This window comes from Cuculus canorus, chromosome 5 (genome assembly GCF_017976375.1).
Source record: "Cuculus canorus isolate bCucCan1 chromosome 5, bCucCan1.pri, whole genome shotgun sequence".
Lineage (NCBI taxonomy): Eukaryota > Metazoa > Chordata > Aves > Cuculiformes > Cuculidae > Cuculus > Cuculus canorus.
Window position 1 is genome coordinate 16,647,469 of NC_071405.1, and position 26,783 is coordinate 16,674,251.

General features: G+C 49.4%; 1 protein-coding gene across 10 annotated transcripts in view; it reads left to right on the plus strand.

Annotated features, from left to right (window-relative positions):
• Positions 1-26,783, plus strand: part of DAGLA (diacylglycerol lipase alpha) — a 77,064-nt gene that overhangs the window by 18,008 nt on the left and 32,273 nt on the right. For 4 of the 10 annotated variants that reach the window (XM_054068030.1, XM_054068032.1, XM_054068036.1 and 1 more), the window contains exons 2-7: positions 6,454-6,592; positions 17,784-17,922; positions 18,924-19,135; positions 21,419-21,520; positions 22,486-22,624; positions 26,580-26,667. In XM_054068030.1, the coding sequence (XP_053924005.1) occupies positions 17,828-17,922; positions 18,924-19,135; positions 21,419-21,520; positions 22,486-22,624; positions 26,580-26,667 (636 nt within the window). In that variant the 5' untranslated portion in view covers positions 6,454-6,592; positions 17,784-17,827. Of the gene's footprint in view, positions 1-279; positions 455-2,968; positions 3,070-3,879; positions 4,347-6,453; positions 6,593-14,276; positions 14,539-17,783; positions 17,923-18,923; positions 19,136-21,418; positions 21,521-22,485; positions 22,625-26,579; positions 26,668-26,783 lie in introns of those variants that run through there. The other 6 variants (XM_054068031.1, XM_054068034.1, XM_054068029.1 and 3 more) reach the window with 6 other exon arrangements.

Consider the following 26,783-nt stretch of genomic DNA (forward strand, 5'->3'; position numbering starts at 1 on the left):
AGTTCAAGTGTGAAGACTCGTTTAGCGTTTGCAATTCTTATCTGCCAGCCTAGAGGAAAGGTGGCTTCTTGTATAGAAATCAAAGCATCCTTTCCCAAACAGCAGTCGGAGCGGTGATGCTTTCCATTTCTGCGGGGGAGCCAGACACGATTGGGACGCTCTGGATAAGATTTGGGGTCAACTTCTGCTCTTAATCTTTCTCACTGATGGAAAAAGTGAAATTGCTTTCCTTTGTGTTACCAAAACCGCTAAGTTATTGATGTCTTAATCTTCCAACAGAAGTTAGTTCGGTAGAGAGAGAGAGAGATTTGAACTGGGAGCTGGCTTTGGTCCAGGCCATTCAGCAGCCAGGTCCCAGAGGATTCATCCTCACAGCGCTCGTGTTTGTACCTGGGAGCAGATAACAAGGCCGGGCACAGCTCTGAAGATGACCCTGGTGATTTCTGCAGGAAAGGTGCCATTTTTCTTGTTCAATTCAGACCGGTGTGGACTTCAGGGGTGGTTTTAGACAGTGCATTGTGCTAGTCTGCCTTCTTTTGAAAAGAGAGTAGCACAACCAAGTTACCTTTAAATGCAGGATGCTTTTTTGTTCTGGAGGGTCTGTAGCTGGGTACCAGGTGAGGTTTTGTCTAGCAGATTTCTCAATGTGTTATGTACTCTCGGGGAACATGGCCAGTCCCGTTTCTCTTTCCTTTGCACTTCCTTTTCAGCAAGAAGAAGAGACTTAGCTCCTTTCCCAGTCTGTCTTCTGTGATCTCTGATCACTTTCATCTGATTTTTGTGATTCTCTTCTCTGTATTTTAGTAACCATGGTTTTGATTTATGTTCTGAACGATCTACTGCTGCTTTTTTGTACCTCCTACCACAGTCCTCGCCGGCTGCAGCGCCGAAGTTGGACTCCTGTGTGTGGATAGTCCGTATTCCCTGCACTCCGTCAGCTTGGGGAAGAATCCTTCTTGATTTTCTTTGAGTATAACCAGTTGTTACCCACAGAAACAGACAGTTCCAATCTGTGCTTCATGTCTGCACAGCTGCTCAAAGCCAAGGAATGCTTTTTCAGGGTATTTTCTGCTGCTGCAGCTCTTGTCTTGTGACATGGGAGGTCTGATTCTGCCTCACCTCCTTTCCCCTCACTTCTGTCCATCCTTGCTAAAATCATTCTTGGTAGGGAGCTGGATGGCTGAGAGGGCAGTGATGCTGTCCCTGGAGTTACAGGCTATCCTAGCTCCTGCCGGCATGTGCTTAGCAGCTTCTCTAGCAGCTGCTAAGGAGAGAAAGCAAGGAGTATATGGAAGCAAGGAGGATGATGGCAAAAAGGGAGAAAGACAGGCTGAGAGTTTGGGTTGTTCAGGCTGGAGAAAAGAGGGCTGTGGGGAGATCTTAGAGCAGCTTCCAGGACTGAAAGGGGCTCCAGGAGAGCTGGGGAGGGGCTCTTGATCAGGGAGTGCAAGAACAGAACGAGGAGAAACGGTTTGAAGCTGAAAAAGGGTAGATTGAGGTGAGATCTTGGGGAGAAATGTTTTGCTGTGAGAGTGGGGAGGCCCTGGCCCAGGTTGCCCAGAGCAGTGGTGGCTGCCCCATCCCTGGAGGTGTTGAAGGCCAGGTTGGATGGGGCTTGGAGCCTCTGATCCAGTGGGAGGTGTCCCTGCCCATGGCAGGGGGTGGGACTGGATGGGCTTTGAAGTCCCTTCCAACCCAAACCATTCTATGATTCTAAAAATATGACATGAAAACGTCAAGGCAGTGCTTGCGACAGGGTAGAAGCACTTTGCTTAGGTTGAGATCTTGCACAGTTATCTATGAACTCCGCATGCATGTGTTTATATGAAGGAGGATACAGTAATCCCCACAGTCTCCTTCTGTAGCCCCTTCAGGTAACCTTCTTTCAGAGCCAGAATAATGGAATGAGCAGTAAATGGCTTGATTTATGATGTTCCTGTTAGAGGCCGAAGGGAAATCATCTGGAAAGCATCCTGCAACGAGGATTTGGGGAGAGCTGTAAGGTAGAGTAGAAAGGTAGAGATGGAGACACTTGAAGAAATTGGAGGGGTGCTAATTTAGGAGATAGGTGTGAACACCTGTGCATGCTGTGAGGAGGAGATCCCGTCTGAAGGCAGAAACATGGCCATGCTGCCTGTAGGACTGCATTTATCAGACATGGGGAGCAGAGGATGAGGTGGGAATTCACTGTTCGAGCTTCAGGGTCTGTAGCGATGAACTCAAAGTGAGAAACAAGCAGGGGCAATGGTTTTAAGCTGAAAGAGGGGAGATTGAGATGAGATCTTAGGAAGAAATATTTTCCTCTGAGGGTGGAGAGGCCCTGGCATAGGTTATCGAGAGAAGTGGTGGCTGCCCCATCCCTGGAGGTGTTCCAGGCTATGCAAGCTCCAGGACAGGGAAAACGTTGGAGTAAATAGGGATAAGAGAATTTGCAGGACTCATAGCTGGAAAAACAGAGGACTACAGAACTTAAGTAGGAGATCTTCTAAAATGGAGTGGCCTAATTAAATGATTACTGAGCCAGAAACGGGATTCTCTGCTCATCTCCCTGGGGAGAGTCGTGCTGGTGAAGGGTGGCTTGAGGTGCACGCGCTGGAGCCGTCAGGCAAGGCGCAGCCACTGAGGGCCTGGGGGTTGCGTAGATGAGCTCCGCATGCAGATGACACGGCGTATGTGTGTGCAGAAGGTGCTGCGCGTGGGTGTTGCGGAGGAGGGATGTGTCTGCTGATGGGGAGAAGTGTAGCTAATGCAGGCTCTGTCTGAAAAGAAGGGCTTTTTAGCTCTGGGTTATGGAAAGATATATATATATATATATATAAGGCTTAAATATGACACAAGATCAGAGAAACCTGGGCTTGATTCATCCTTGCTTACATAAGCAAAATGAAAATAGGATTCCTGCCTCCTATGACACGCATCCAAAGCTGAGATTCAGGAAGAGTCTTGCTGCTTCAGCTTGGCAGGATTCAGCCTGGGAGTTTGGGTTTGATCTCGCTGTGTCATTAGAGAAGCACTGGCCTCGCATGAGTTTCGAGGAAGAGGTTTGATTGCTGGTCCTGACAGTCAGTGGTAGGTAGAGGTGTGGGACCTGGGTTGTTGTTTGCTGTGTTGTGCCTTTTGCAGCAGTCCTGCACGTGTGTGGTTACGGCATCTTTATCTGAAGCAACTGGATGGAGAAAGCGGGGAGAAGGAAAGCACGGGGAACTGCCTGGATTTGATGTCAACTGGCTCTGAATTTGGGACGTAATTTCCTAAACCAGGAGGGAGTTTGAGCTGCGTGCACTGAGCAGTTGGTGACTTTACCTCTTGTAGGCACGCTCTTCCTCAGGGACCTCCAGCTTCCTAACGGATAATGCTTTTGGGCTAGAGAACAGCTGGCAGCAGCTGGCAGGAGGAGCTCTGCTTGGTTTGAGGGCAACAAAACATGGAGAAATAAATGGAGAGCTGCAAAGGGAAGCCACAGGGAATGTGGAGACTGCAAAAGAAACGGGAGTAAGAGAATGACTGAGTAATGCAGGAGTGGGTTGCCAGAGGAGAGAGAAGATGCATAAAATCTAAAGGATTGGGTGAAAAGACAAGGGAGGCTTTTGGAAAGCAGTGTCCGTGTGTGAGAACAGGACCTCTCAGACCACAGGAAGGTGCCGTTACGGGCAGGTCTGGGACCTGACATGAGAGAAGCTGTTGGTGTGTGCCTAAGTGGAAGGAGGCTGCTCTTCAAGCTTCTGTGTGTACAAAGCAGCTCAGGCTTCCGAGGGGCTGCGAGGTGGCTGGGATTGGGTTCCTGCCGCGCTGAGCCCTGGAGGGGGTTATTTATAGCAGCAACCACTGAGGCAGGAAAAGTTTGCTCAAGCTGTCATTTGTGCGAGCTGGAGTCAAGCTCTCCTTCCCTCCTGCTCTTGCTTTCTTCAGATTCTGACTGTAATTAGCAGGCTTTGCATCAGCCGGGTCAGAGCTGGCAGCTTTCTTTAGAAGACTCTGTTCTTCAGGCAGAAATAAGGAAAGCTTTTTCTTCTGGGAATACTCAGCCTGGTCGTTTGTTTTATTTCAAGGGCTGTTCTCGTGCACTGAGGTGGAAGCCACGAGATGGGAGGGGCAGAACTGAAGTTGCAACCGCATCTGAAAGTTCAGAGTCAGGCTTTAAATGTTTCCTTTGAGCTGAGGAGCAATGGAAGAACCTTTTTAAGAGTCTAATCTATACTGATTTGAGCTGGTTTTGGATGAAAAATGCTTATTAGTCAATACAAAGCTGTTCTGCTTTCATTTACCTTGAAAGCCTTGCCTTTAAAAACTGCAAAACTTCCTTGTGAGCACCTGGAGTGACGGATTGAGCACAGCGGAGCGTTGAGGTACGGATACGGGCAGCTGATATCTGTGTTTCTCTGACAGACAGTGGCAACGCTTCGTTGTTGGGTGCTGTAAGTCCTCTCAGTGCATATATGTAAGTGACATTATCCGAGTCAAGGCCATTTCCAAGCTAACATTCTCAATACTCTGCTATAGTATTTTAGTGATTTAGCCAAGACGATGTGTTTACGCTGCATTGAAGGTGATCGCTGCTGTGCTGACATTCGGGGTGGTAAAAATGCCTGCCTGTGCCTGAGCAACACACAACGCCCTTTGCCAGAGAGAGCTCATTACTTGGGTGTTTGATCTTTGCTTTGTGGACGCCCTGGGGTAAACATTCAAGTGCAAGTGGATATGCTCTGTGATCCAGGCACGTGGTCTGGATTCGTGCCCTCCTCTGGAAAGAAGCCACCCTCTGGATATTAGGAGGTTATTGGGCTTCACGCAATCTTGTTGGAAAACATGGATTTGAGGGGTTTTTTTGACTTCTGTGAAGGCAGAATTACACCAAGGAGGGGGAATGATCCCCAGATAGAGATGGGTTTCTAAAGAGGACGCCATAAATATCACTTTAGTTTCAGTTTTATTAAATGTGCTTGCAAGATTAACTGCTGCTCCTTGCAGTCTTATCCTGATGTTGGATCTGTTCTCAGTGAAGTGTCTAAGGAATCCAGAACTGGGGGCAAGAAATACAAGAGATGCTGCTTTATAAGATGCAAGGGTGATGCTCTTGGGAGGAATAAGCTATTGGAAAGTGTGATGGTTTGGGGAGTAATGGGAGAAGGTGAATGTGCATTTGCAATGAAATACAGACATGGTGTTTTCTGTGTCTTCTGTGATTCCCTCTGTGGAATCATAGAATCGCTTGAAAAGACCTTTGAGATCATTGAGTCCAACCATATCTGTCCACTACTAAACCGGATCCCTGAGCATCTCATCTAATGAGATGGGCTCCTGGATACTGTGGTGGTGGTTGATTACTGGGCGTTTCATCTGAATATTGGAAGAAGGCAGATTGGGGATTGCTGTGGACTAGCAGGAGAGGTGGACTTCTGGGACGTCATGGTTTCAAGTGATCTGTTTAAAGATGGTTGTGAAATGGGTTAAGTGCTTTCGTGGGGCTGGTTATGGGAATGGAGATGTGATGGGAAAATGTTTAGGAAAAGGTGTATTTGTTGTGAGTTGTAAGGAGCAATCCTTGGTGGTGAATGACATGGAAAAGCAGCGAGAATTTAACCATTCAGCCTGGAGAAGAGAAGGCTCTGGGGAGATCTCTAAAGTCTGAACAACCACAGCTGTCTCAGCGTGGCCTCATACAGGAGGTGCTCCAGCCCTCACATCATCTCCATGGCCTCCTCTGCACTCACTCCAACGGTTCTGTGTCTTTCTTTTGTTGGGGATCCCGGAACTGGACGCAGGCTTCAGGTGGGTCTCACAGAGCGGAGCAGAGGGGCAGAATCCCCTCCCTAGCCCTGCTGGCCACATTTTTTTGGATGCAGCCGAGGACACGGTTGATTTCTGGGCTGTGAGTGCACGTTGCCAGCTCCTGGTGACCTTCTCCTCCCCCAGCACCCTAAATCCTTCTCCTCAGGGCCACTCTGCCATTGCTTATGGAAGAAACCACTGCAGAGCAATTCTCTTTGCTTCAGATCCCGGTGCTGCCTCTCAGCTGCTTCTGCTCGCCGACACTCTTTTTGGGGAGGGGAGCCGGGAAAGATTGCCAAGGAACGGTGTTGACCGCACAGTTTTCCTGAGTTTGGCACTGATCGTGTGTTCTCCCACTTCTTTCGCTCTTCTCATATTGGCAGCGGTGGTCGCGCAGCTCCTGTAGAATGACTGGTGGCTTTCCCTCTATGTGACTCATCCTCTAGGGAATTCCTGAAGCAGTGAGTCAAGTTATTGGGAAAACTGTTTGCCCACTAGCGTAAACTAGGAAGCCAGGGAGCCTGCGATGGGAGAGGCAATGATTTTTGAGTGTGGCTTGCATTGTCCTCTCTCTTCCTAAAGGCAGGTCACTTACAGAGTGGCTGTAGCAAGGATACAATGCTGAGTATATTCTTTTTCACCTTAAAATATGCTCCTCCTGATTTTTTCTCCTTTTATTTTAAGGTGGCCGATACGATAAGTGTTCCAGGGTGGAGTAAACCAGACAGAATTGAATTTGCCGGTATTGTAGTGAAAACAGCTCGCCTAAAGAAATGAGGCTGTTGGATTGGCACCGGTCAGCTACGTCTGAAATACGCCTTTCGTAAGTACCGTCTACCACCTCATTCTGCCCTTGTTGACTTAATCCAGCCCTTAATCTAATCTGTGCCTACAGGAAAGCTGGGGAGGGGCTCTTGATCAGGGAGTGCAGAGGCAGGATGAGGGGAACAGTTTGGAGCTGAAAGAGACGAGATTGAGATGATATCTTAGGGAGAAATGTTCTCCTGTGAGATTGGGGAGTCCCTGGCCCAGGTTGCCCAGAGCAGTGGTGACTGCCCTGTCCATGGAGGTGTTGAAGGCCAGTTTGGACAGGACTTGGAGCCCCGATCCAGTGGGAGATGTCCCTGCCATGGCAGGGGTTGGAACTGGATGGGCTTTAAGATCCCTTCCAATCCAACCCATTCCCTGATTCTATGAAATCCCCTTTCTTTTGGGCTTCCTGTATCTCTGAGCAGTGAAGCTGAAGATCTAATTGCTGGGCTTTAAACAATTATTGTTTGGAGGTGGAGCATAGTGTAGGACTTCAAGGTCCCTTCCAAACCCAAACCATTCCATGATTTACAATTTCGTTCTGCCCTGGCTGACTTAATCCAGCCCTCATCAGTTTGAGTACAAACAAATTAATGGTTGTGTGGTTTATAACCATGAATTAACAAATTTTGAATGGGATATTACAACAAAAACAAAGAACTTTAATCCCCAATAATCATGTCCAGAGAAAATTGATGGTTGTACCTCCTAAGTGAGTGTGGCTTGGCCAGGGCTGTGTGTGTTGCCTTCTGCTGCAGGTCAGATTCGAGGTGCCCAGCTGCTCAGTGTTTTTGAAAGTGAGGTGCTTGCTGTGTCTGCAGGCTTAGGTCAACTCATCCCAACATTTTCTTTCCACATCTTTTTCCCTGCCCCATTCAAGCCAAGCTTCTCTTGTTGCGTTAGCAGATTTTATTACCCTGTGGAACACCAAGTTCTATTTAAAATACAAAATTAGTTTCACTTTTTAATACATTTTTTCCCCTAGCAACTTGGACATTATTTTTGCTCAAGCTCGGAGTCGTCAGAAAGCTCAGATTGTGGGCTTCGCTAGCACAAAATGTAGGTGGTTGCAGATATGTCGGCATCGATACAACGATTGGGTGTTGTTTTTAACTAAATTAGTGTCAGCAGACTGGGATTGTGCTCCTTCCCCACTTCTAGGTTTTCACTAGTGGCTCATTTTAAGGTAAGCTTATCTGTCGACTCCTGTATCTTGACGAGTTAGTCATGAAGGCTTTGAATTTTCTGTAGCCAGACAGGAATGAAGCTTGAAGTTCAGCTGTGCTTCTGCTGAGGTCAAGTGCTGGCCACCTTGGCACTGTAGGGTGAGGCTCTTTTCAGCTCTCTCAATGTTAGTGTCTCACAGTGATCCCTGTCTTTATGTACTGAGTTGAAAGTGCTTTTCAGAGGAGGATCGTGTTTTTCCCTACAAACTTCTTCCTTGTTTGCCCACAGACAAAACCTCGCCTGTCAGGTATCCCAGCTGGAAAAAAAAGGGGGGGGAGACTTCAGATCCCACTAGTTAGAGGTTTTTTTTCCTTATTTACACACACATGCTGGAGGCCAACGCACGGATTAAGCGGAAATGTGTGCTCTGCTCACAGAGGGTGCTGAGGGCTGACAGGACAGCGGTGCTCAGCTCGTGTATCATGAAAAAGGATGGTGTGGAGATGGCAGAGATGCCTGGGAATCATCCTCCTGGCAAGAATCCTTGTCTCATCGCTTTGTAGGACCGTCATCCCTGCAATACCAGGCTCTGAACCTGGGACCAGTTGCTTTGAGGAGGCGTGTTCCAACACAGAGAATTTCTCTTTAACTCAGTGGATCCTTTGTCCTGCTTTTAACTGGTGCTTATGACATTGTGCACAGCCGTGTTTTGGTGTCATTTGACTCTGCTCAGGATCTTTCTGTGCACTTGCACTAAAAACAATGAGATTTGCAAGGTGGGTTTTTTCCCCTAAACACACCACTGTTGTTCTGGTTTCTCTATAATAAAAGGGAATCATACAGAAAACGTATTCAGCTTTGCAAAGAACAGCTTTATTCCTACAGGCAGCAGTCGGGGGGGGGCTGGCCAGGCCTCCAAAAGCACATGAGGAACTGTCATGGGCTGCAGGTGAGGTTTGGGGTTGTTCAGCCTGGAGAGGAGAAGGCCTTAGAGCATCTTCCAGAACTGAAAGGGGCTCCAGGAAAGCTGTGGAGGAGCTCTTGATCAGGGACTGCATGAAGAGGATGAGGGGAACGATTTGAAGCTGAAAAAGGGGATGTGGAGATAAGATCTTGGGGAGAAATGTTTTGCTGTGAGGGTGGGGAGGCCCTGGCCCAGGTTGCCCAGAGCAGTGGTGGCTGCTCCATCCCTGGAGGTGTTGAAGGCCAGGTTGGATGGGGCTTGGAGCCCCTGATCCAGTGGGAGGTGTCCCTGCCCATGGCAGGGGCTAGAACTGGGTGGGCTTTAAGGTCCCTTCCAACCCAAACCATTCCATGATTCAATCATTCTACCTGGTTTGCCTAAGCACAGTCCATGTGTATGACTCCACTGAGTGGAAGCAAACGGATGTTGCCAACTTGCAGTGTAAATGTTGTAGTTTTCCTTAAACGATTGCTTCCCTGTCATTTAGTTACACAGGCAGAAGTTATAGCCCTTGCCATGCAGAAAAATGCTTGAAAACTTGAACCCTTTGTGTGCAGAGCTCCAAAATCAAACTTAAATATTTTAATCACAGAATGGTTTGAGTTGGAAGGGACCTCAAAGCCCACCCCCTCCTATGGGCTGAGAAACATCCCACTGGATCAAGTTGCTCCAAGCCCCATCCAACCTGGCCTTGAACAACTTCCAGGGATGGGGCATCAACCACTGCTCTGGGCAACCTTTCTACCTCCACAGGAAAACATTTCTTCCCAAGATCTCATCTCAGTCACCCCTCTTTCAGCTTCCAACTGTTCCGTTTCGCCATATTCTTGCTCTCCCTGGTAATGAGCCATTGCTCATCAGCGTTGGACCCTTTGCAGTGTGTTGTGCACAGCATTGTTCTATGGGAAGACAACCAGTTTGGAGTGAATAGCGAATGTGATTCTGAATCTTCTGCGTTAGGAGTAAGGATTTAGAGCCGATGTTTTTTTTCTCTTGAGAGAAGAGGGAGCATTTAAGAAAAACTAATAAGAGGCTTTTGAAATTCGAGGGTATAAATTGTAAGGCTCCAAGGTTCAAGAAGGCAACAGGGAGGAGATGTTGTCTGTGTTTGAAGATTTACGGACTCATGATTGCTATTTCTATGCAAGGTGAGAGGTGTTTGGAGGAAGGGACAAAGGGGATGGATTTAAGCTAGGAGCACATGCACATAGGAGATACCTCAATGTGCTGCCTGGGGGAAAGGGGCTTTGTGAAAAAATATTAGGGAGCAATAAGCTAACAGAGGATTCCCAGAGTTGGGCCAAGAGGCCAAGCTGTTCCTGTTTCCACTACTACATCCTTGAGACTGTCACCACTGGACTTCCAGCAGCCTATTTATGTCAGCATTTAGGATTTCAGCCGGTGGGACATACAGGTAACTTCTCATCCCCTGGGTTTTGAAGGTCAGTTTATACTCCAGGATGTATTTTGGGTATTTGTGTCAGTGGGCAGCGTTGCAGCACCAGAGCCAACCTAATCCCATTAGTTCTGTAACGATGACCTTGTAGCGAGATGATTGTGGTGCTGAGCCCTTCTCCTGGGGGAGACACATCTGAAATGTGCCAAGCCACAAGAGGCTTTGAACCTTTCCTTTCTCAGACCTGATGGCTCAGTCTCTTGGCTCTGGCATGGGCTCGTTTTATCTCCTTCTGCTTGGAAAATGGGAGACTACAAAGGAGAATCTTAAAAGACAGGGTGAAGTTGGTACTCTTGAATTAAAGACCCTGCTCATTTTCACCATCATTCCCTGCCTGTGCTGTGGCCTGGTTGTAAATGGAGGTGCTCAAGGCTGGGTTGGATAGGGCTTTCTGAGCCCCCTGATCCAGTGTGAGATGTCCCTGCCCACGGCAGGGGGTGGAACTGGATGGGCTTTGAGGTCCCTTCCAACCCAAACCATGCCATTATTCTATAAATACCACTCATAGATCTTACTTTAATATTATTTAAAGTACAGATCTGTTCTCTTAATCATATTCAGTCACGCTAGAAGTCTTCTCACAACCTTCTGGCAGCTGCTGTACCATCTCCATTCCCCAGGGAAGGAGCTTTCCTTGCAGTTCCTGCAGACATCACATGCAATGGGTATCTCCTGCCACCTGTAAAAGGCAGCCCCATCTTGGAAGGTCTCATCTTTGGGGCTGGGTCATCTGTCCCCACCTTGCATTATGAGCTCCTGTTCCATGTGGTGTATTGAACAGAGGAGATATTCCTCCCTTTTATAAGATACTCTGAGATACTCCCACCCTGGAAAGGCACTTTTCAGAGGTCTGGATATTTTTTCAGCCATCCCACCACTTTTTTTCTGCTGTTTCTTGCTAATGGTTCTTATGGATAAATTGTACAGGGAAAAACACAGAACAGATCTCAGTCTTGTTCATGCTGGATCCTGTGAGTGGTGCTGGAAGAGAGATGTGTTGGTATGTGTGCTGGCACAGGCCAGCAAGTGCCTCCTAGCTGGCTTCAGGACATTTTGTATGGATGAAACCACATCCCTGCTTCTCCCTACAAGGGGACAACAGGGTGGTGTGGCATTGGCACAAGAGAAGTCGTGGCTGCCCCATCCCTGGAGGAGTTCAAGGCCAGGTTGGATGGGGCTTGGGCAGCCTGACCTAGTGGGAGGTGTCCCTGCTCATGGCAGGGGGTGGGCTTTGAGGTCCCTTCCAACCCAAACCATTCCATGACTCTATGAACAATTCCCAGATTGTGAGGAACCAGGCTCAGAAACAGAAAAAAGCTCAGTTTAAGGCCCTTATAAATAGCTGGGTGAGGACTGATGAAGTTTGATTTTGGGGTTGTCCTGTTCAGGGACAGGAGTTGGACTCGATAGTCCTTGTGGGTCCCTTCTGACTCAGGACTCTCTATGATTCTATGAAGCTATGATCAAAGTTCTAATTGATGATATCCAACAAGTAAATGCTTATAGAAACCCATGCTTAATGGACCAGGAGGTTTCTGTCAGCTGCCAGGGTCATGACCCAACCTGGAGTAGCAAGCCTGTGTCCCGTGTGGGATGTCCTTAGGAGAAAAGCAAGGATGTGAGGTTCAGGTAGGGGTGACTTGATGGGGCCGGAACCCTGTGTGTCAAGTGCTATTCCAGGGGAAGGGATTGTATTTGATGAACCAGCAGATGTTTCAGGGGGCAGGAGCTGTGTGGTTGAGCAAGCTGAATGTAATTTTTGGTCAGCCAGATTTGACGAACGCGGTTACCTTAAAATGCCATAGCTTTTTTAGTTCACTTCAGCATAAAACCACTTTGGCAAGAAGTCCAGAGAGCTTCAGTAGCTCTAAGAAATAACTACAGAAAGAAGAAATACAGGTAGAGCAGCAGGGACACAGTTCTGTCAGCAGAAGGAGGCGAGGAAGGTTGTGCAGCATTGTGAGGAGGCAGAGGGACAGTTCCAGAGGACCAAATCAGATGGAGTTAATCTGGGATGCTCAAATGCTGTTCTGTGCCTGCCTGGGCTGCTCGGTGACTCTCAGACCTTACTTTGGAGGTGTCCCTCTTATCCCCTTGGAGCTTTCCAGACAGGCTGCTATGCCCTCAGGGCAAACGTCTCCAGGTGCCTGGGTAGGGTGACCTGTGGTGTTGTCTGGGGAAGGGACACTGATGCACCCATAAGCACCTCTGGGAGCACAGAGAAGCAGAGGAACCGAGAACCGTCAGGCAAACGCTGCTGCTTGAGCTGCCGTGGCACAAAGCTGCTTTTGTTTCAGTTTTCCAGATGGATTCCCCTCAGCAGCTCTTGCAGAGGATCCGTGTGAGCTGGCAGTCCTGGGCAATGACTTCTTAGTGGGTCGGGGTTGGGATGTTCCATGGGAACATGGTGGCATTTCATCCAGTACAGGTGCGTGTCACTGGGAGCGTCAGCCGACCAGTACACAGTGCTGGTTCTCTGTGGAATAGCAAAGGGCTTTGTCCTCTAGTGACTCCTGCAACCATGTCCAGCACTAAGACCTGAAGGAGGGGAGATTGAGATAAGATCTTAGGAAGAAATGTTTTGCAGTGAAGATGGGGAGGCCCTGGCCCAGGTTGCCCAGAGCAGTGATGGCTGCGCCATCCCTGGAGGTGTTGAAGGCCAGGTTGGATGGGGCTTGAAGCCTCTGATCCAATGGGCTTTGAGGTCCCTTCCAACCCAACCCATTTTATGATTCTATGAAATCCACTTTCTTTTGGGCTTCCTATAGCCCTGAGTGGTAAAGATGAAGATCTGGCTGCTGGACAGTTATTATTTTGAGGTGGATCACACTGTAGGACTCTGGAATTGAGGCAGAATTTGAGGAGATCAGCTGAAAGAGAGTGCTGATAGATAGGAAATAGGGGCAAGATGGGATTGCTTTGTAATACCTGTGTCATGTGAAGTTCCAGGCAGGTCACTAATGACCTTTAAGGTCCCTTTCAACCCAAACCATTTGTTGAAAGTGGATGATGAGTGCGTTGGGCCGGCAGGTCTTCCTCCTGTGAATGCAGGCATGACCAGTGGGCTGTCAGAGTGAGAAGAAGCTATGGGCACTGGAGGATTTAATTTCCACGTTGTGGAAATCAAATTTCCTCTCATTTTCTGCTAAACAGGAATAGCAAGTGATGGTCTGAACAGCAGGAGATTGAGGAGGGACTGGGAGCTTCTTGGGTGATGGAGGTGGATGTTGAGCGAATCTGCAGGTCTGGATCCAGTGATCAGGAGTTTTGGGGAGGGTTTGTGTTGGGCCGTGAGGGTGCAGATGACCCTTGGGTGTTGGTGCGATGCTGTGAGCCTGAAGCGAATCCTGCTGTGGGTTTGGGTGGTGGGGAGAAGCCGATTCTTTCCTGGGGTGGTGGCGTGGTGTGGGTGGTCTTCTACTGTACCAGATAGACACACAGCTCCTTTCCTTCAGCCATGGCTGCATTCAGCTCGTATTTACATGTATACCTTCTTCCAAGGGTAGTGTTAGCTCTGATGGGATGTTGGATTAGGCTAAATCTCCTCAGTTTAGCTGGAGCGTTGTCTCGCTGGAGCATTTTTCTCCCTTGCTCTTTTCTCTAAGCCTTCCACTACAGACAGCTAATTCTCCCTTCCCCCACATCCTGTCATACCCCAGAGCATGTCACAAGGAATTAACGGCTGAAAAGGCCTGGGAAGAGGCAGCTCCTCGGGAACAGGCTCTCCTTTCTGTCACCAGGGTGGCCCCCTCTTCTGTGCCCCTTTTGTGTCCCATCCAATTCCCACCCCCTGCCCATTCACTTCATGCCAGAGGAGAAGCCGGTGGCCCTCAGCCTTTCCCAGCCCTGCTCCAAGAGCGATGCCCAATGCCATCTCCTGCAGCCCAGGGGCTTCCCGTGCATTCCCGGTCCTGCCAGCTTCTTGGCAGCGAGAGAGAGGTTTGTGATGCTGTGCTGGCTGCCGGAGGGCTTTCCCTCTCTCGTGTCTCTGCATCTCTGACAGTATCACCCGCTCTCGCTCCTTCCCACAATTCACATACAATCTCCTCAGAATAGGGATGATGTCACTTCCTTCCAGAGGGTGCCGGGGGTGTGGAAAGGGGGAGTCACGACCCCTGGCTCGGTGGCTTTCGGCGATGAATATATGAGGTGGCTGTCTCAAAGGGAGGGAGTTGCTCTGAAGATGATGCCCGGCTCTGTCGGCGGGCAGTCACCACGCTGTCCTTCCCTTTGCTGGGTGGGATTTTCAATGGCTGCAAGCAGAGTTTGCTGTTTCCTCCTTCACGGATGATGCCTCTCTCCGGGGATATGCACTCTTCCCGAGATACCTTCACGGGAGAGAAGAATGTGCAGCAGCTGGACCACAAACCATGTAAGATTTCTGCTTCCATGGACCTTTCTGTTATCCGAGGGTCAGGGGCTCTGGACTCCTTGCACACAAATCTTGTGCCTGCATGTGCTTCTCTCATCTCAGTGTTGGGAGCTTGGGGCTTCGCCTACTGGGGTTCAGGTTTTAAGGTGCTGGGAATTTTTCAGTCTTTGCAGCTGTGTAAGGGATTCTTGCTGTTGCAGACTTGGGGTCAGTGGTCTCAGGGGCTGGTTGCACTCTGACCTTCCACTCTCTTCCCAAGATCGTATCTTCATCATCTTAAAATGCAACTCCTGGGATCTACCCTGGGATGAAGCCAAAGAGTCCTCATACTGAGAGTTTTACTTTTTTATTCTTGTGGGCTTTCCAGTCACCAGCCTCCCATCATCTCCCTTCTGCAGGGCTGGAGCACCTCCCATACGAGGGCAAGCTGAGAGAGTTGGGGTTGTTCAGCCTGGAGAAGAGAAGGCTCCAAGGAGACCTTATAGCGATCTTCCAGTACCTGAAGGGGCTCCAAGAAAGCTGGGGAGGGACTGTTTACAAAGGCTTGTGGTGATAGGATGAGGGACAATGGGTATTAACTGGAGAGGGGCAGATTTAGACTAGACATAAGGAGGAATTTCTTCACCGTAAGAGTGTTGAGGCCCTGGCACAGGTTGCCCAGGGAAGCTGTGGCTGCCCCATCCCCGGAGGTGTTCAAGGCCAGGTTGGATGGGGCCTTGGGCAGCCTGATCCAGTGGGAAGTGTCCCTGCCTGTGGCAGGGAGGTTGGAACTGGGTGATCTTTGAGGTCCCTTCCAACCCAAATGATTCTATGATTCTTTCCAAATGGGGGGCAAGGCCCCAGACTTGAATATCAATTGGGACTCTTCCCGTGATGGTCCAGGAGCCTGGGAAGCCTACAGCTTGGAGTGATAGTCCCACAATGAGCATTCTCACATGTGATGGGAAGTGACAAGCTGCTTTGCTCCATGCCTGTCTGTTGGATAAGGAGTTCACGTTCCATGGTTGCTGCTCTTGCCGATTCCACGCCCCTTAGACCAGCAGTGGAAGCAGGTATAGCTCAACCGCTTGTGTCTGGGGAGGTGGAAGAATTGTGGAAAGTGCGTTGGTGAGATGCAGCCAAGGGATGCTGGAAACTGAGGTTGGAGCTTTGGCTGGGAAATGCTGTGGTGGCCAGAAGCAGAGTGAGTGACCCTGCTGGAAAGGGTATCCACATATACTGAGTGAGATTAGTGATATTGGGGTATAACTGCTCCATACGGACAATGCAGGCAAGGAGAAGTTACTGGATGGCCAGAGGAGTGAGCAGTTTGAAGGCAGAGCTGCCATGTACCGAGCACTCCGATTCTTATGTGCTTAGGAAGTGTGAATCCAAATGGTGGTGGAATTCCACACTTGTTCTGTTTGTGGAATGGAATGTTTCCTTCATCCAAGTGAGTAACGCACTGGAAGCGTCCAGAGACCGTGAAGGCTTTGTGTAGGCTTTCAATATGTGGAACTAGAATGGGTAGGAAGGTCCGGTCTGGTGGCCATGTGTGTTGGTGCAGGAGGGGAGACTCCTCTGCTTTGGGATGTTTGTCACAGTAGATAAGAAAGATGGGATAACTATGCCTGACCAGAGGCCGTGGCAGCATCTGGTGTTGGGATGCAGTCTGTGGTCTGTCACAAAACCAACACATGGGTTGCTTTGAAGGTTCAAATTAGTTTCAATGTGGTCATGTTGCATGAAAGGGACAGGAAAAGGAAGGAATGCTATCCAGATGGATGGAATGCCATCCAGAGGGACCTGGACAGGCTAGAGAGATGGGCCCATGTGAACCTCATGAAGTGCAACAAGGCCAAGTGCAAGGTGTTAGGGGAGGAGCTCAACATGAGCCGGCAACATACGCTCACAGCCAGAAACCACCCGTGTCCTGGGCTGTATCCAGAGCAGGGGGACCACCAGGGAGGGGACCACCCTGTGTCCAGTTCTGGAGCCCTCTGCACAGGGAGGACATGGAGCCGTTGGAGTGAGCGCAGAGATGATGCGAGGGCTGGAGCACCTCCTGTCCGAGGCCAGGCTGAGAGAGTTGGGATTGTTCAGCCTGGAGGAGAGAAGCTGTGGGGAAAACGTAGAGCAGCTTCTGGGATTGAAAGGGGCTGCAGGAAACAGGCCAACATGTGGTGTCTTCCAGGCTGTGGTAGTGCAGAGGGTGGAGGTGGGAAGTGTGTTAGGGTTTGTGGCACAGAAGAGAGGGACAGGAGTGACTGGTGCAGCCAGGAGATGATCGCTGACTGCAGGCAGAGCACATAGACATGATCTCAGAAACCATAGGTTGGCAAAACCAAGCAGGAGTCATGGTTTGGGGTCGCAGTTGAGTTGTATTGCACAAGAAATGCAGAAGAGAGGGAGGGAGGGAGGGAGGGTGTACTGTCGGAATGGACCAAGTGGCTCTGGTGCGGTGGACTTGGACTGGAGCAGGCTGGAGTGTGTGGAGCAGAACTGAAATGGTGTGGGAGAGCTGTGCTGGGAGGAGGTGTCTGGACAGCCCTGCGGAGTCTCGTGATGTATACCAGTGCTGTTTCTTTTTATAAAGGATTTGTGAAGCTTTAAAAATAGGAATACAAACAAAATGTGAGGAGAAACAGCCAGCTCCTCAATCTTCGACCTTTTAAGTGTTGGTGCCTGGCAGGGCCAGCGTGAACACAAAGTAGGTGTGGAGCTGGCGGGGTGCTTCTGTGGGAGTGATGGTGGAGTGAGAGCTCTCCTCCGAGCGTGTTCCCTCGGCTCTAAGTGCTGGCTGTTGGAGCCAGTCGATAGCTTTCCCAAATGCTCCTGCTAGCTGCTAATGGGTATTTTGGCTTGCTGAGCCAAGGGCAGGAGGGAAGCGTTGGACAACAAGGAAAGAGGCAGGCAGCAGGTGAAGAACATCGTGATAGGACCAGTGTAACCTGTCCAGAACACCCCAGAGCGACGGCTTACCACCATGCAGCCCTAACAGGATTCCAAGTAATCTCGTGAAGTGAAGCTGGGTGAGTGGTGATTACCTTCAGCGAGTTACACACCTGCAACACCTAATACTTCACACTCTTTAAACTGTGCATTCCTGCTTCTTCTCAAGTGTGCCGTGCCCCCTGGTGCTGGAAGGAAGAAGCTCTGCCATCTTCAGCGCAAAACAGGAGAGCTCTGCGGTGCAGTCCTTGTGTGGAGCTCTCTTGAGGGTCTTGGAGAGGGTCAGCAGCATCTTTGCTTCTCTTCTTTTCCAGGAGGTGAGTGTTGTGCCTGCTGAACTTCCTCAGACCCACTAGCCATGCCAGGGATTGTCGTATTCCGCCGTCGCTGGTCTGTAGGCAGCGATGACCTGGTTTTGCCAGCAGTCTTCCTCTTCCTCCTGCATACCACCTGGTAAGTGGGAAAGGGAGAATGGTGGTTGGAATTCTCCCATGAATTCTTTCTGCTCCTCCTGTTCCTCACAGCTGTAATTCTTCCTGCTCTTGTGAACGCGGCTGGAAGGTTTGTTTGGGGCATTTCTGACAGACACCAATGTATTTGTACTGCTACTACTTCTAACAGACACCAATGTCCCTGCCCATGGCAGGGAGGTTGGAACTGCATAATCTTTAAGGTCCCTTCCAGCCCAAACCATTCTATGGTTCTAATTCCAGCTCCTGGTTCTTTGGATAAGTTCCAAGTTTTGGTTGTAGTTCCAAATAAAGGAGCCTGACCAGAGCTCCCTGCATCCTCCTGTGCTACGTGAGGTTGTCCACTGGAGTTTGGGGCTGTGTTTCTGTACAGGGGCTCAGGAGAAATAATTGGAGTGGCAGATCCCATGCCATAGATCATATTGTTCTGACCTGGGCAGCAGGACCGCTGGATGGCTTGTGGGGAGGAGATTTCCAGCCCAAATTTAATGTTAATGCTAAGTAGCTGTGGGACACAGTCCCAGTTCCTGAAGGGGCTACAAGAAAGCTGGGAGGGACTTTTTACAAAGGTTTGTAGTGATAGAACGAGGAGCAATGGGTATAAACTGGAGAGGAGGTTTAGATCTCAGATATAGAGATCTAAAGATTAGATTTAGACTAGACATAAGAGGAATGTCTTCACGATGAGGGTGGTGAGGCAGTAGCACAGGTTGCCGAGACCAGTGGTGGCTGCCCCATCCCTGGAGGTGTTCAAGGCCAGGTTGGATGGGGCTTGGAGCAACCTGATCTGCAGTGGGAGATGTCCCTGCCCATGGCAGGGAGGTTGGAACTGGATGATCTTTAAGGTCACTTCCAACCCAAACTATTCTATGATTCTATGATACAGAGGATCCTCGGTAGCTTTGTGAGGAGAGCAGGTGTGGGCTATCGCGTACAGCTTTTTGTGGCTTTCCTGCTGGTAACGAGCTGGTTTGTGACTGGCAGGTTTGTGATCCTCTCTGTGGTGCTCTTTGGGCTGGTGTACAACCCCAACGAGACCTGCTCGCTTAACCTGGTGGACCACGGCAGAGGCTACCTGGGCATCCTGCTCAGTTGTATGATCGCAGAGGTGGCAATCATCTGGCTCAGCATGCGAGGCAGCATCCTGTACACAGAGCCCCGGGACTCGATGCAGTATGTGCTCTATGTCAGACTGGGTAAGAGGCAGCGGCCTGAGGCCTCCTAATGACTCAGCCTCCACACTGCCATCTGCTAGTGCAGAAGACTTCTCTCCCCACACCCTGACAAACACACAGCTTCTGAAAGACATCCAGATGGCCACTTGTATGTGATACGTATCCAAATCCATCACACGTACTGCACCCTGTCAGTGCTGTAAGACTCTCATGAGATGCCCCAAATATCTTTCTAGCAAACCTTTCCCTTGCCATCCTCATTGCCATGCAGGTACATCCTTTTCCTCTAACAAAATATGCTCCCCTTCTGTCTCGCGACACAGATCTGCCACAGTGAGATGCATCTACACCTCTCCCCCACCTTCTTTTCCCCACATTTCCCTCTGATACAGGAATACGTGTGTCAATCGTGGTAGTTCTGACCCCGAGGCGTGTGCGTGTCCTTGCCTGTCATACAGACACTTAAATCTCCACCCACCTGCCTTGAGACGCACGCTGGACCTCTTAGCTCCCACATGATGCATCTCTCCATCCTGCACCCTGCACTTTGACACTCCACCTCCAGGCACCAGGAGATAAATCGGCTTCCCACCTGTTCACTGGATGCATCCCCTTTCTTAGCGTTCATATTTCCTTCCAAAACACATTTCCTGTCTCACCCACCAAGAATTAGATCAGAAAAGAGCTTTTGCCTTGGTTTCTCATTTGGGGCTTCCCTTTTAGCTTGTCTTTCCTCCTCTGTTCTGTTGTCTTCCGAGCACAGAAACTTGGTCAAATTTTTCTGTGCTGGGTGAAGATTTTAAGAGAAAAATCTTTTGGAGATGCCGAGTTGAGCCCATTCCATACAAAGGATCTCATGTTTTTGCATCTCTGGTTTTGCTGGATCATTTTAATTCGCTAAAGTACGGGTAACCTTGCTCCTAAGCTCTGTCTGGGAGACGCTTCCACCTTTGAGCGCTAAGTGCAAATCATTAACGTGAATAGCAAACAAATCCCTCTCTCCAGTTTCCCAGACACACCGCAGCCTCCCTAGGGAAGCATGTAGAGCCTGACAGTTTGAGGAACACAGTGTTAAAACCAGACTAAATGGGGCAAGGGAGGTAGGAAGAATCCAAAGAGCCATTTTCCTACCAAAGAATTATCCCCTTTTCTTCCTTGCCTGCCTTAAACTGATATTTGTGTTCAGGATCTGTATTTATCCTGCATCTTGGGTCTTATGTGTTCTTGTTTCATGGGGCTTTTTACTCTTCATCAGTTCTGATGATAGAAATAAGAGTGTTACCATTGTGTGGGCAAGGTCCATGTGACCATCCCTTTTTAAGCACTTGCTGTTTAGCTCATATGAATCTAGGGAATGAATATGAAGCCAGGAAAGTCTCAGTCACGCTGCTGCTGCTCCTGTCCTGCAGCCGCTAATCCCAGAGGGGAGAGAAGTCAAGGGAGGCAGAGTTTAGCTCAGGCTGTGCTGACTGGAGCCAGGTCTAGCCCTCGTTCCTTGGCCTTGGAACTGGTCTGTCTGGGATAATGAAAGTTTGTAGCAAGGCATTAAAGATACCATGCTAACACGTAGATAAGGAGAGTGGATGGTTAGGGTTGGCTAGGCTGGAGTGAGGTTTCACTCTCTGCACCACCAAAGGCTTGCAGGAAGCTGTTTAGCCTCTCTGTATCTGTTCTTACCTCTCCATACTTGTCCTGTCAGTCCTTTGGGATTGTAATGTGTAGAGAAGATTAGAGGATGAGCACCTCAGAGCAGCTTTTCCTGACTCTTTTGTTTCAGGGAGCCACTGTTGGTCCCCCGTTTCTTGTTCATTACCATAGTAACTCGCAAAACTGAGGAGCCAGTAAAAGGTTCCTAGAGGTCCATGTCCTGGGATCTGTTACTGGAAGGACTAGAAAGAGCAGAAGCAGGATTAATCCTGGCTACAGGCTACTATTTATTTTGTGTCTTTGACTCAGGCCAGCTGTCCAAGGTGGTTACAACCCAGGAACTGTTACACGGTGGTTCCTGTTATCTAAGGGAGTCTTTCCACCTTTGTGAGTGGAGGGTACAGCTGGTTGATTCCCAGCTCTGACCCAGCCAAGGGCACTCACATCTCCATGTCACTTAGGAGTAGTTAGGGCTAAGGACACATCACATATTGATTTATTTTCTTGACTATCACCTTCCAAAACACTGGGGCTCAGTCCTGCCATCATTTCTGTTAAAGAACCTGTCTTTGGGTTTCCTCTCCAGAAGTTGGGGAGAGGCAGTTGTTAACCACCACAGAGGTGCTGCCACTATCCACTGTTTTCCTTGTGTTCCAGCTATCCTGGTGATCGAGTTTGTGTATGCTATCGTGGGCATCGTTTGGCTAACGCAGTACTACAGCTCCTGCAATGATATCACGGCAAAGAGTGTCACTCTGGGTATGTATTTGGCGTGTGGTCGGTGGTCATTCCGGTGTACACACACAAACATCCTCTCGCCTTGGAGAGCTAATTCATTCCTGCATGTGGGGACTGACTGTTGGAAGTGGATTGTAGCTCTAAATGCGGTGCTTGTTTCCCTGGGACGTTATTGCTCGGAACAGTTGCTCTATTCATTTGTTTGTGCTGTCTGCACTGAGGCAAGTATTCGTGTTCCTGGGAAAGGGGCTGGCTGGGGACTCTGAGACCTCATTCTCCTTCTTCAGTTCAAAATGACTTTACTGTTTTTCTGGAACTCCTTTTCTCTCTCAGCCCGTCTCCTGGCAAGAGTGACGCTAATGTTGCAGTCCCCTAGATAGGGAATATTTAACAGCCTAATGCATGGGCAACCTCCAAAACCAGCTGGCAAACTTTGCTGGACTTTGGAAGTCTTGCCAGAGGATTTCCTCCTCCTGCAGCTGGCTGTGAGAGTATTTGGGTTTTATCAGCCCTGTGGCAACAGAGAGGTGGGTCCGATACACGAGGCAAAAAGTAAGAAGCGATGCTGCCCAGATGTACCTGCAAAGCACCAGGCTCCTCTTCTTGGAGAACAAGTCTAACCAGGAGCAGCTGAGGGACCTGGGGTTGTTTAGCCTAGAGAAGAGGAGGCTGAGGGGAGACCTCCTCACTGTCTACAACTACCTGAAAACAGGTTGTGGTCAGGTGGGTGCTGGGCTTTTCACCCAAGTGATAGGATGAGAGGAAAAGGCCTCCAGTTGCACCAGGGCAGGTTCAGATTGGACATCAGGAAAAACTTCTTCACTGAAAGGGTTCTCAGGCACTGGCAGAGGCTGCTCAGGGAGGTGTTTAAAAGACAGGTAGATGAACTGCTTAGGGATGTGATTTAGTAGTGGACAGGTACGGTTGGACTTGATGATCTCAAAGGTCTTTTCCAACCTAGGAATTCTATGATTCTTTCTTTGCAGGGATGGTGGTTTGCAACTGGGTCGTCATCCTCAGTGTCTGTATCACCGTCCTGTGTGTCTTCGACCCGACAGGCCGCACTTTTGTTAAACTACGCGCCACGAAGCGGAGACAGCGCAACCTGAGGACGTACAACCTGCGGTAAAGCAGCATTGCTGGAATGGCACCCTGCTTTTTGTGGTCCTTGATGTTCTCCTTGCCTCGCCGCTGGGAGCGTTCAGCTCCAAGTGTTGCTTCCCTTTGCTGCTGAGGGTGATTTGGGAAATCAGACGATCAGGTGCTGTGTGGGGGCATCTGCATCCAAAGGAGGTGAAGTGACTTGGCTGGACTGTGCAATAGTCACTAGATTTGTGAATCCTTACAAGCCCCTGGAGCCACAGTGCTGACCACAACAGCTTGTTTGTCCATCCAGTAGCAGTGTTTGTCTGCTAACAGTGAGGCAGTGCTTAGGTTTTGCTTAGGTTGGGGCAGAATCTTCTTCCAAAGCCCATTTCCTCCTTTACTTTTGCCTTCACAATCCGACCTTTTGGCCTGTGAGGTTTCTTGTCTCCTTGGTCTTTGGCCAAGAAGTGATTTTTTTTTTTGTATTGACAGTCAGGTCTTTTAATTAAGAATTGATTGCCTCTTTGAGCTACACGGGTGAGGATTTCATTGCTTTTTTTTTTCACCAAGCAAGGCATTTTTCAGGCATGGCTTTCCAGTAGCAGGACAACACAAACAGGCTTTGTTTCCTTACGCAGACTTGACATCTGTAACTGCCAGCGAGGAATGTGGCTTTGTAGGGCTTGAGGGCGTTGGGGTTTGAATGCTAAAAAATAAGGCTTTTAAAAAATACTTCACAAATTTAGCATTTCTCATTGGGAATGTGCATTCGAGAGGGTGTTTCGAGTGTGTGCTCTTCCCAGTGCCTGGAAATAAGATCGTTGTTAAGTTAAAAAGCACAATTACAGGCTGAGTGGAGAATAGATTGGAAGCAGCCCTAAGGAGGAGGGCTTGGGGTGCTGGGGGAGGAGAAGCTCAACGTGAGCCAGCAACGTGCGCTCGCAGCCCAGAAACCACCCATGTCCTGGGCTGCATCCAGAGCAGTGGGACCAGCAGGGAGGGAGGGGATTCTGCCCCTCTGTTCCGCTCTGTGAGACCCACCTGCACCCCTGTGCCCAGTTCTGGAGTCCTCAGCGCAAGGAGGACATGGAGCTGTTGGAGCTAGTACAGAGGAGGCCACGGAGATGATGCGAGGGCTGGAGCACCTCCTGTCCGAGGCCAGGCTGAGAGGGTTGGGGTTGTTGAGCCTGGAGAAGAGAAGGCTGCGTGGAGACCGTAGAGAAGCTTCCAGGACTGAAAGGGGCTCCAGGAAAGCTGAAGGGCCTCTTGATCAAGGAGGGCAGGGAGAGAATGAGGGGGGACAGTTTTGAGCTGAAAGAGGTGAGATTGAGATGAGATCTTGGGGAGAAATGTTTTGCTGTGAGGGTGGGGAGGCCCTGTCCCAGGTTGCCCAGAGCAGTGGTGGCTGCCCCATCCCTGGAGGTGTTGAAGGCCAGGTTGGATGGGGCTTGGAGGCCCTGATCCCATGGGGGGTGTCCTTAGAGATGGAGCTGGATGGGCTTTGAGGTCCCTTCCCACCCAGACCATTCGGTGATTCTGTGAATATTCAGAGTTAGTTCCCCGTTAACCCAACATATGCGATCGCTGTGTTGCGATCAGGACATTCCCAGGGTGGTCGGGATGGAAAGCTCTGTCAGTGCTGTGGATCTCATACCCCCCACTGCACCAAAGCTGTTTGGCTCAATCGGTTGGTTTTAGTCCCACAGATTGTGACCTTTTTTTGCTAAAGAACTTAAAAGTAAGTCAAAACAAACCTCAAAGTGATCTCCCCTGTGAGAAGTTTGCAGGTCCTGAACAGCTGAATGAAGGTTTTTATCCCTTGAGCCATGGCCACATTTGTTCTTCTGGGTCTGTAAGATTTTTGGAGAGCTCGTGCCTGCTGTTTGCAGAATTCCACTGCAAACGGGAGTGTTAACAGATGTTAACAAGCAAAATGCTGTGGGCTATGATATGAAAGGGAAACATGAAATGTCACGGTGTATTCACTACCAAAACAGTTGTTTTCAAAGTACATGGCTTTGAAATTACCACTAGCTTAAAGCAATCCTTTCCAGAGGATACGTTATGAAATCCTCTGCCTGTTTCTGGACTGGGATCCTGTAGGATGCTGCGAGCCGGTCATTTGTGTTGAAACCCCTCGTTCTACAGTGATAAATCATAGAACGGCAATGTTTCCTACGAGCTGTAAAGGAAGTTTCTTAGAAAAGCCTCAGTGCAATTAGCTGAGCCTTTTGTTGTGTTGGTTTATTTTCTTAGTTCTGCACGAACATAAAAGCCCCCGCACGTCACGATGCCACTGGTAAAAGAAAACCACGGTGTAAGGGAATCTGACAGCTACAGCGGAGAATAAGGAGGCCGAGTTAGCGGTCTCCGTGATGTGCCAAACCAATCAAGTTGTTTCATGAGTTAAGACAGAGGAAATACAGCTCAGGTTAAGCGGAACACAAAGGTCGAGTTGCTGCTGTGTATCAGAAGGGGCTATTGATATGAGCTGGCAGCATACGCTCGCATCCCAGAAACGAACTGTGTCCTGGGCTGCATCCAGAGCAGTGGGACCAGCAGGGAGGGAGGGGATTCTGCCTCTTGGCTCCGCTCTGTGAGACCCACCTGGAGCCTGTGTCCAGCTCTGGAGTCCTCAGCACAGGGAGGATGTGGAGCTGTTGGAGTGAGTGCAGAGGAGGCCACGGAGATAGATGATCCAAGGGCTGGAGCACCTCCTATCTGAGACCAGGCTGAAACAGTTGGGATTGTTCAGCCTGGAGAAGAGAAGGCTGCAGGGAGACCTTAGAGCAGCTTCCAGGACTGAAAAGGGCTCCAGGAAAGCTGGGGAGGGATTTTTTTCAAGAGCCTGGAGTGATACAATGAGGCATAATGGCTTTAAATTGGAAGGGGGAAGATTTAAATTAGACATTAGGAAGAAATTCGTCACGATAAGGGTGGGGAGGCCCTGGACAAGGTTGCCCAGGGAAGTGGTGGCTGCCCCATCCCAGAGGTGTTGAAGACCAGGTTGGATGGGGCTTGGAGCCCCTGATCCAGTGGGAGGTGTCCCTGCCCATGGCAGGGGGTGGGACTGGATGGGCTTTGAGGTCCCTTCTGAACCAAACCATGCTCTGTTTCTTTCCTTTCTTTCATTCATTACACCCAACACTTGAATATAAGTGTTCATGGTGTTTCAGTTCAGAGTCTGTATTATGTTTAATTAATGTATTTTTCCAAATAAGCCATTTATTGGTAAAGACTGCGCACCTCCTCCTGTACTGAGAGCTCAGGGTCTTTTGTACTATTCCCTAGCCCTCGCCTGGAGTCATAATTTTCCTTCTGAGTGGTAGCACATCCTAACGTGTGATCCAGCTGCTGAGTTGCCATCCTTCCATCTGGTCTTCTTGAACCTCTTGCTTCCAGCAGATACATAGAATAGCAGGTTCTTTATGGTGATCCATTGGGTTCTGTAGGAAAGATGGGTCAGACTTTTTGGCAGGGCCTGTTGTGACAGGACAATGAACTAATGGAGGGGAGATTTAGACTGGATATAAGGAGGAAATTTGTTATGCTGAGGGTGTTGAGGCAGTGGCACAAGTTGGCCAGGGGGAAAGAGAAGGTCCCATCCCTGGAAACATATAAGGTCAGGTTGGATGGAGCTCTGAGCAATCTGATCTGGTTAAAGTTGTCCCTATTGCAGGGCATTTCGACCAGATGACCTGGTTTGGGTTCCCTTCGAACTCAAACCATTCTATGATGATTCCATTTCAGCAGGTCACCATGTGTGTAAATAGAGGCTCAATCCTGGCCAAAACAACTGGGTAATTTACCTTCCTATCCTATAAACTGAGATGTCGTGTTCCTTGTCTTTACTGGAGCAGGTAAACATAAGAACATGGTTTAGCTTGCATTTTAGCAGGAATAGTGTGGGCTGCGTGGCTTTGATTGGATCCTGGTAATTGTAGTCGTGTTTTCCTGCCTGTCCTCACACACGTACTTGACCTTTTATTTACAGACACCGCCTGGAAGAGGGGCAAGCCAGCAGCTGGACACGCCGACTTAAAGTTTTCCTTTGCTGCACACGGACAAAAGACTCACAGTCGGTAGGTATCAAATGTCTCCTGTCGGAGACCAAGCATCCGTGTTAAGATGGACAATAGGTGGGACTTGGTAGAGTGTAGCATGTGGGGTTCCTGCTGCCAGCCCTGGGCAATGCCTG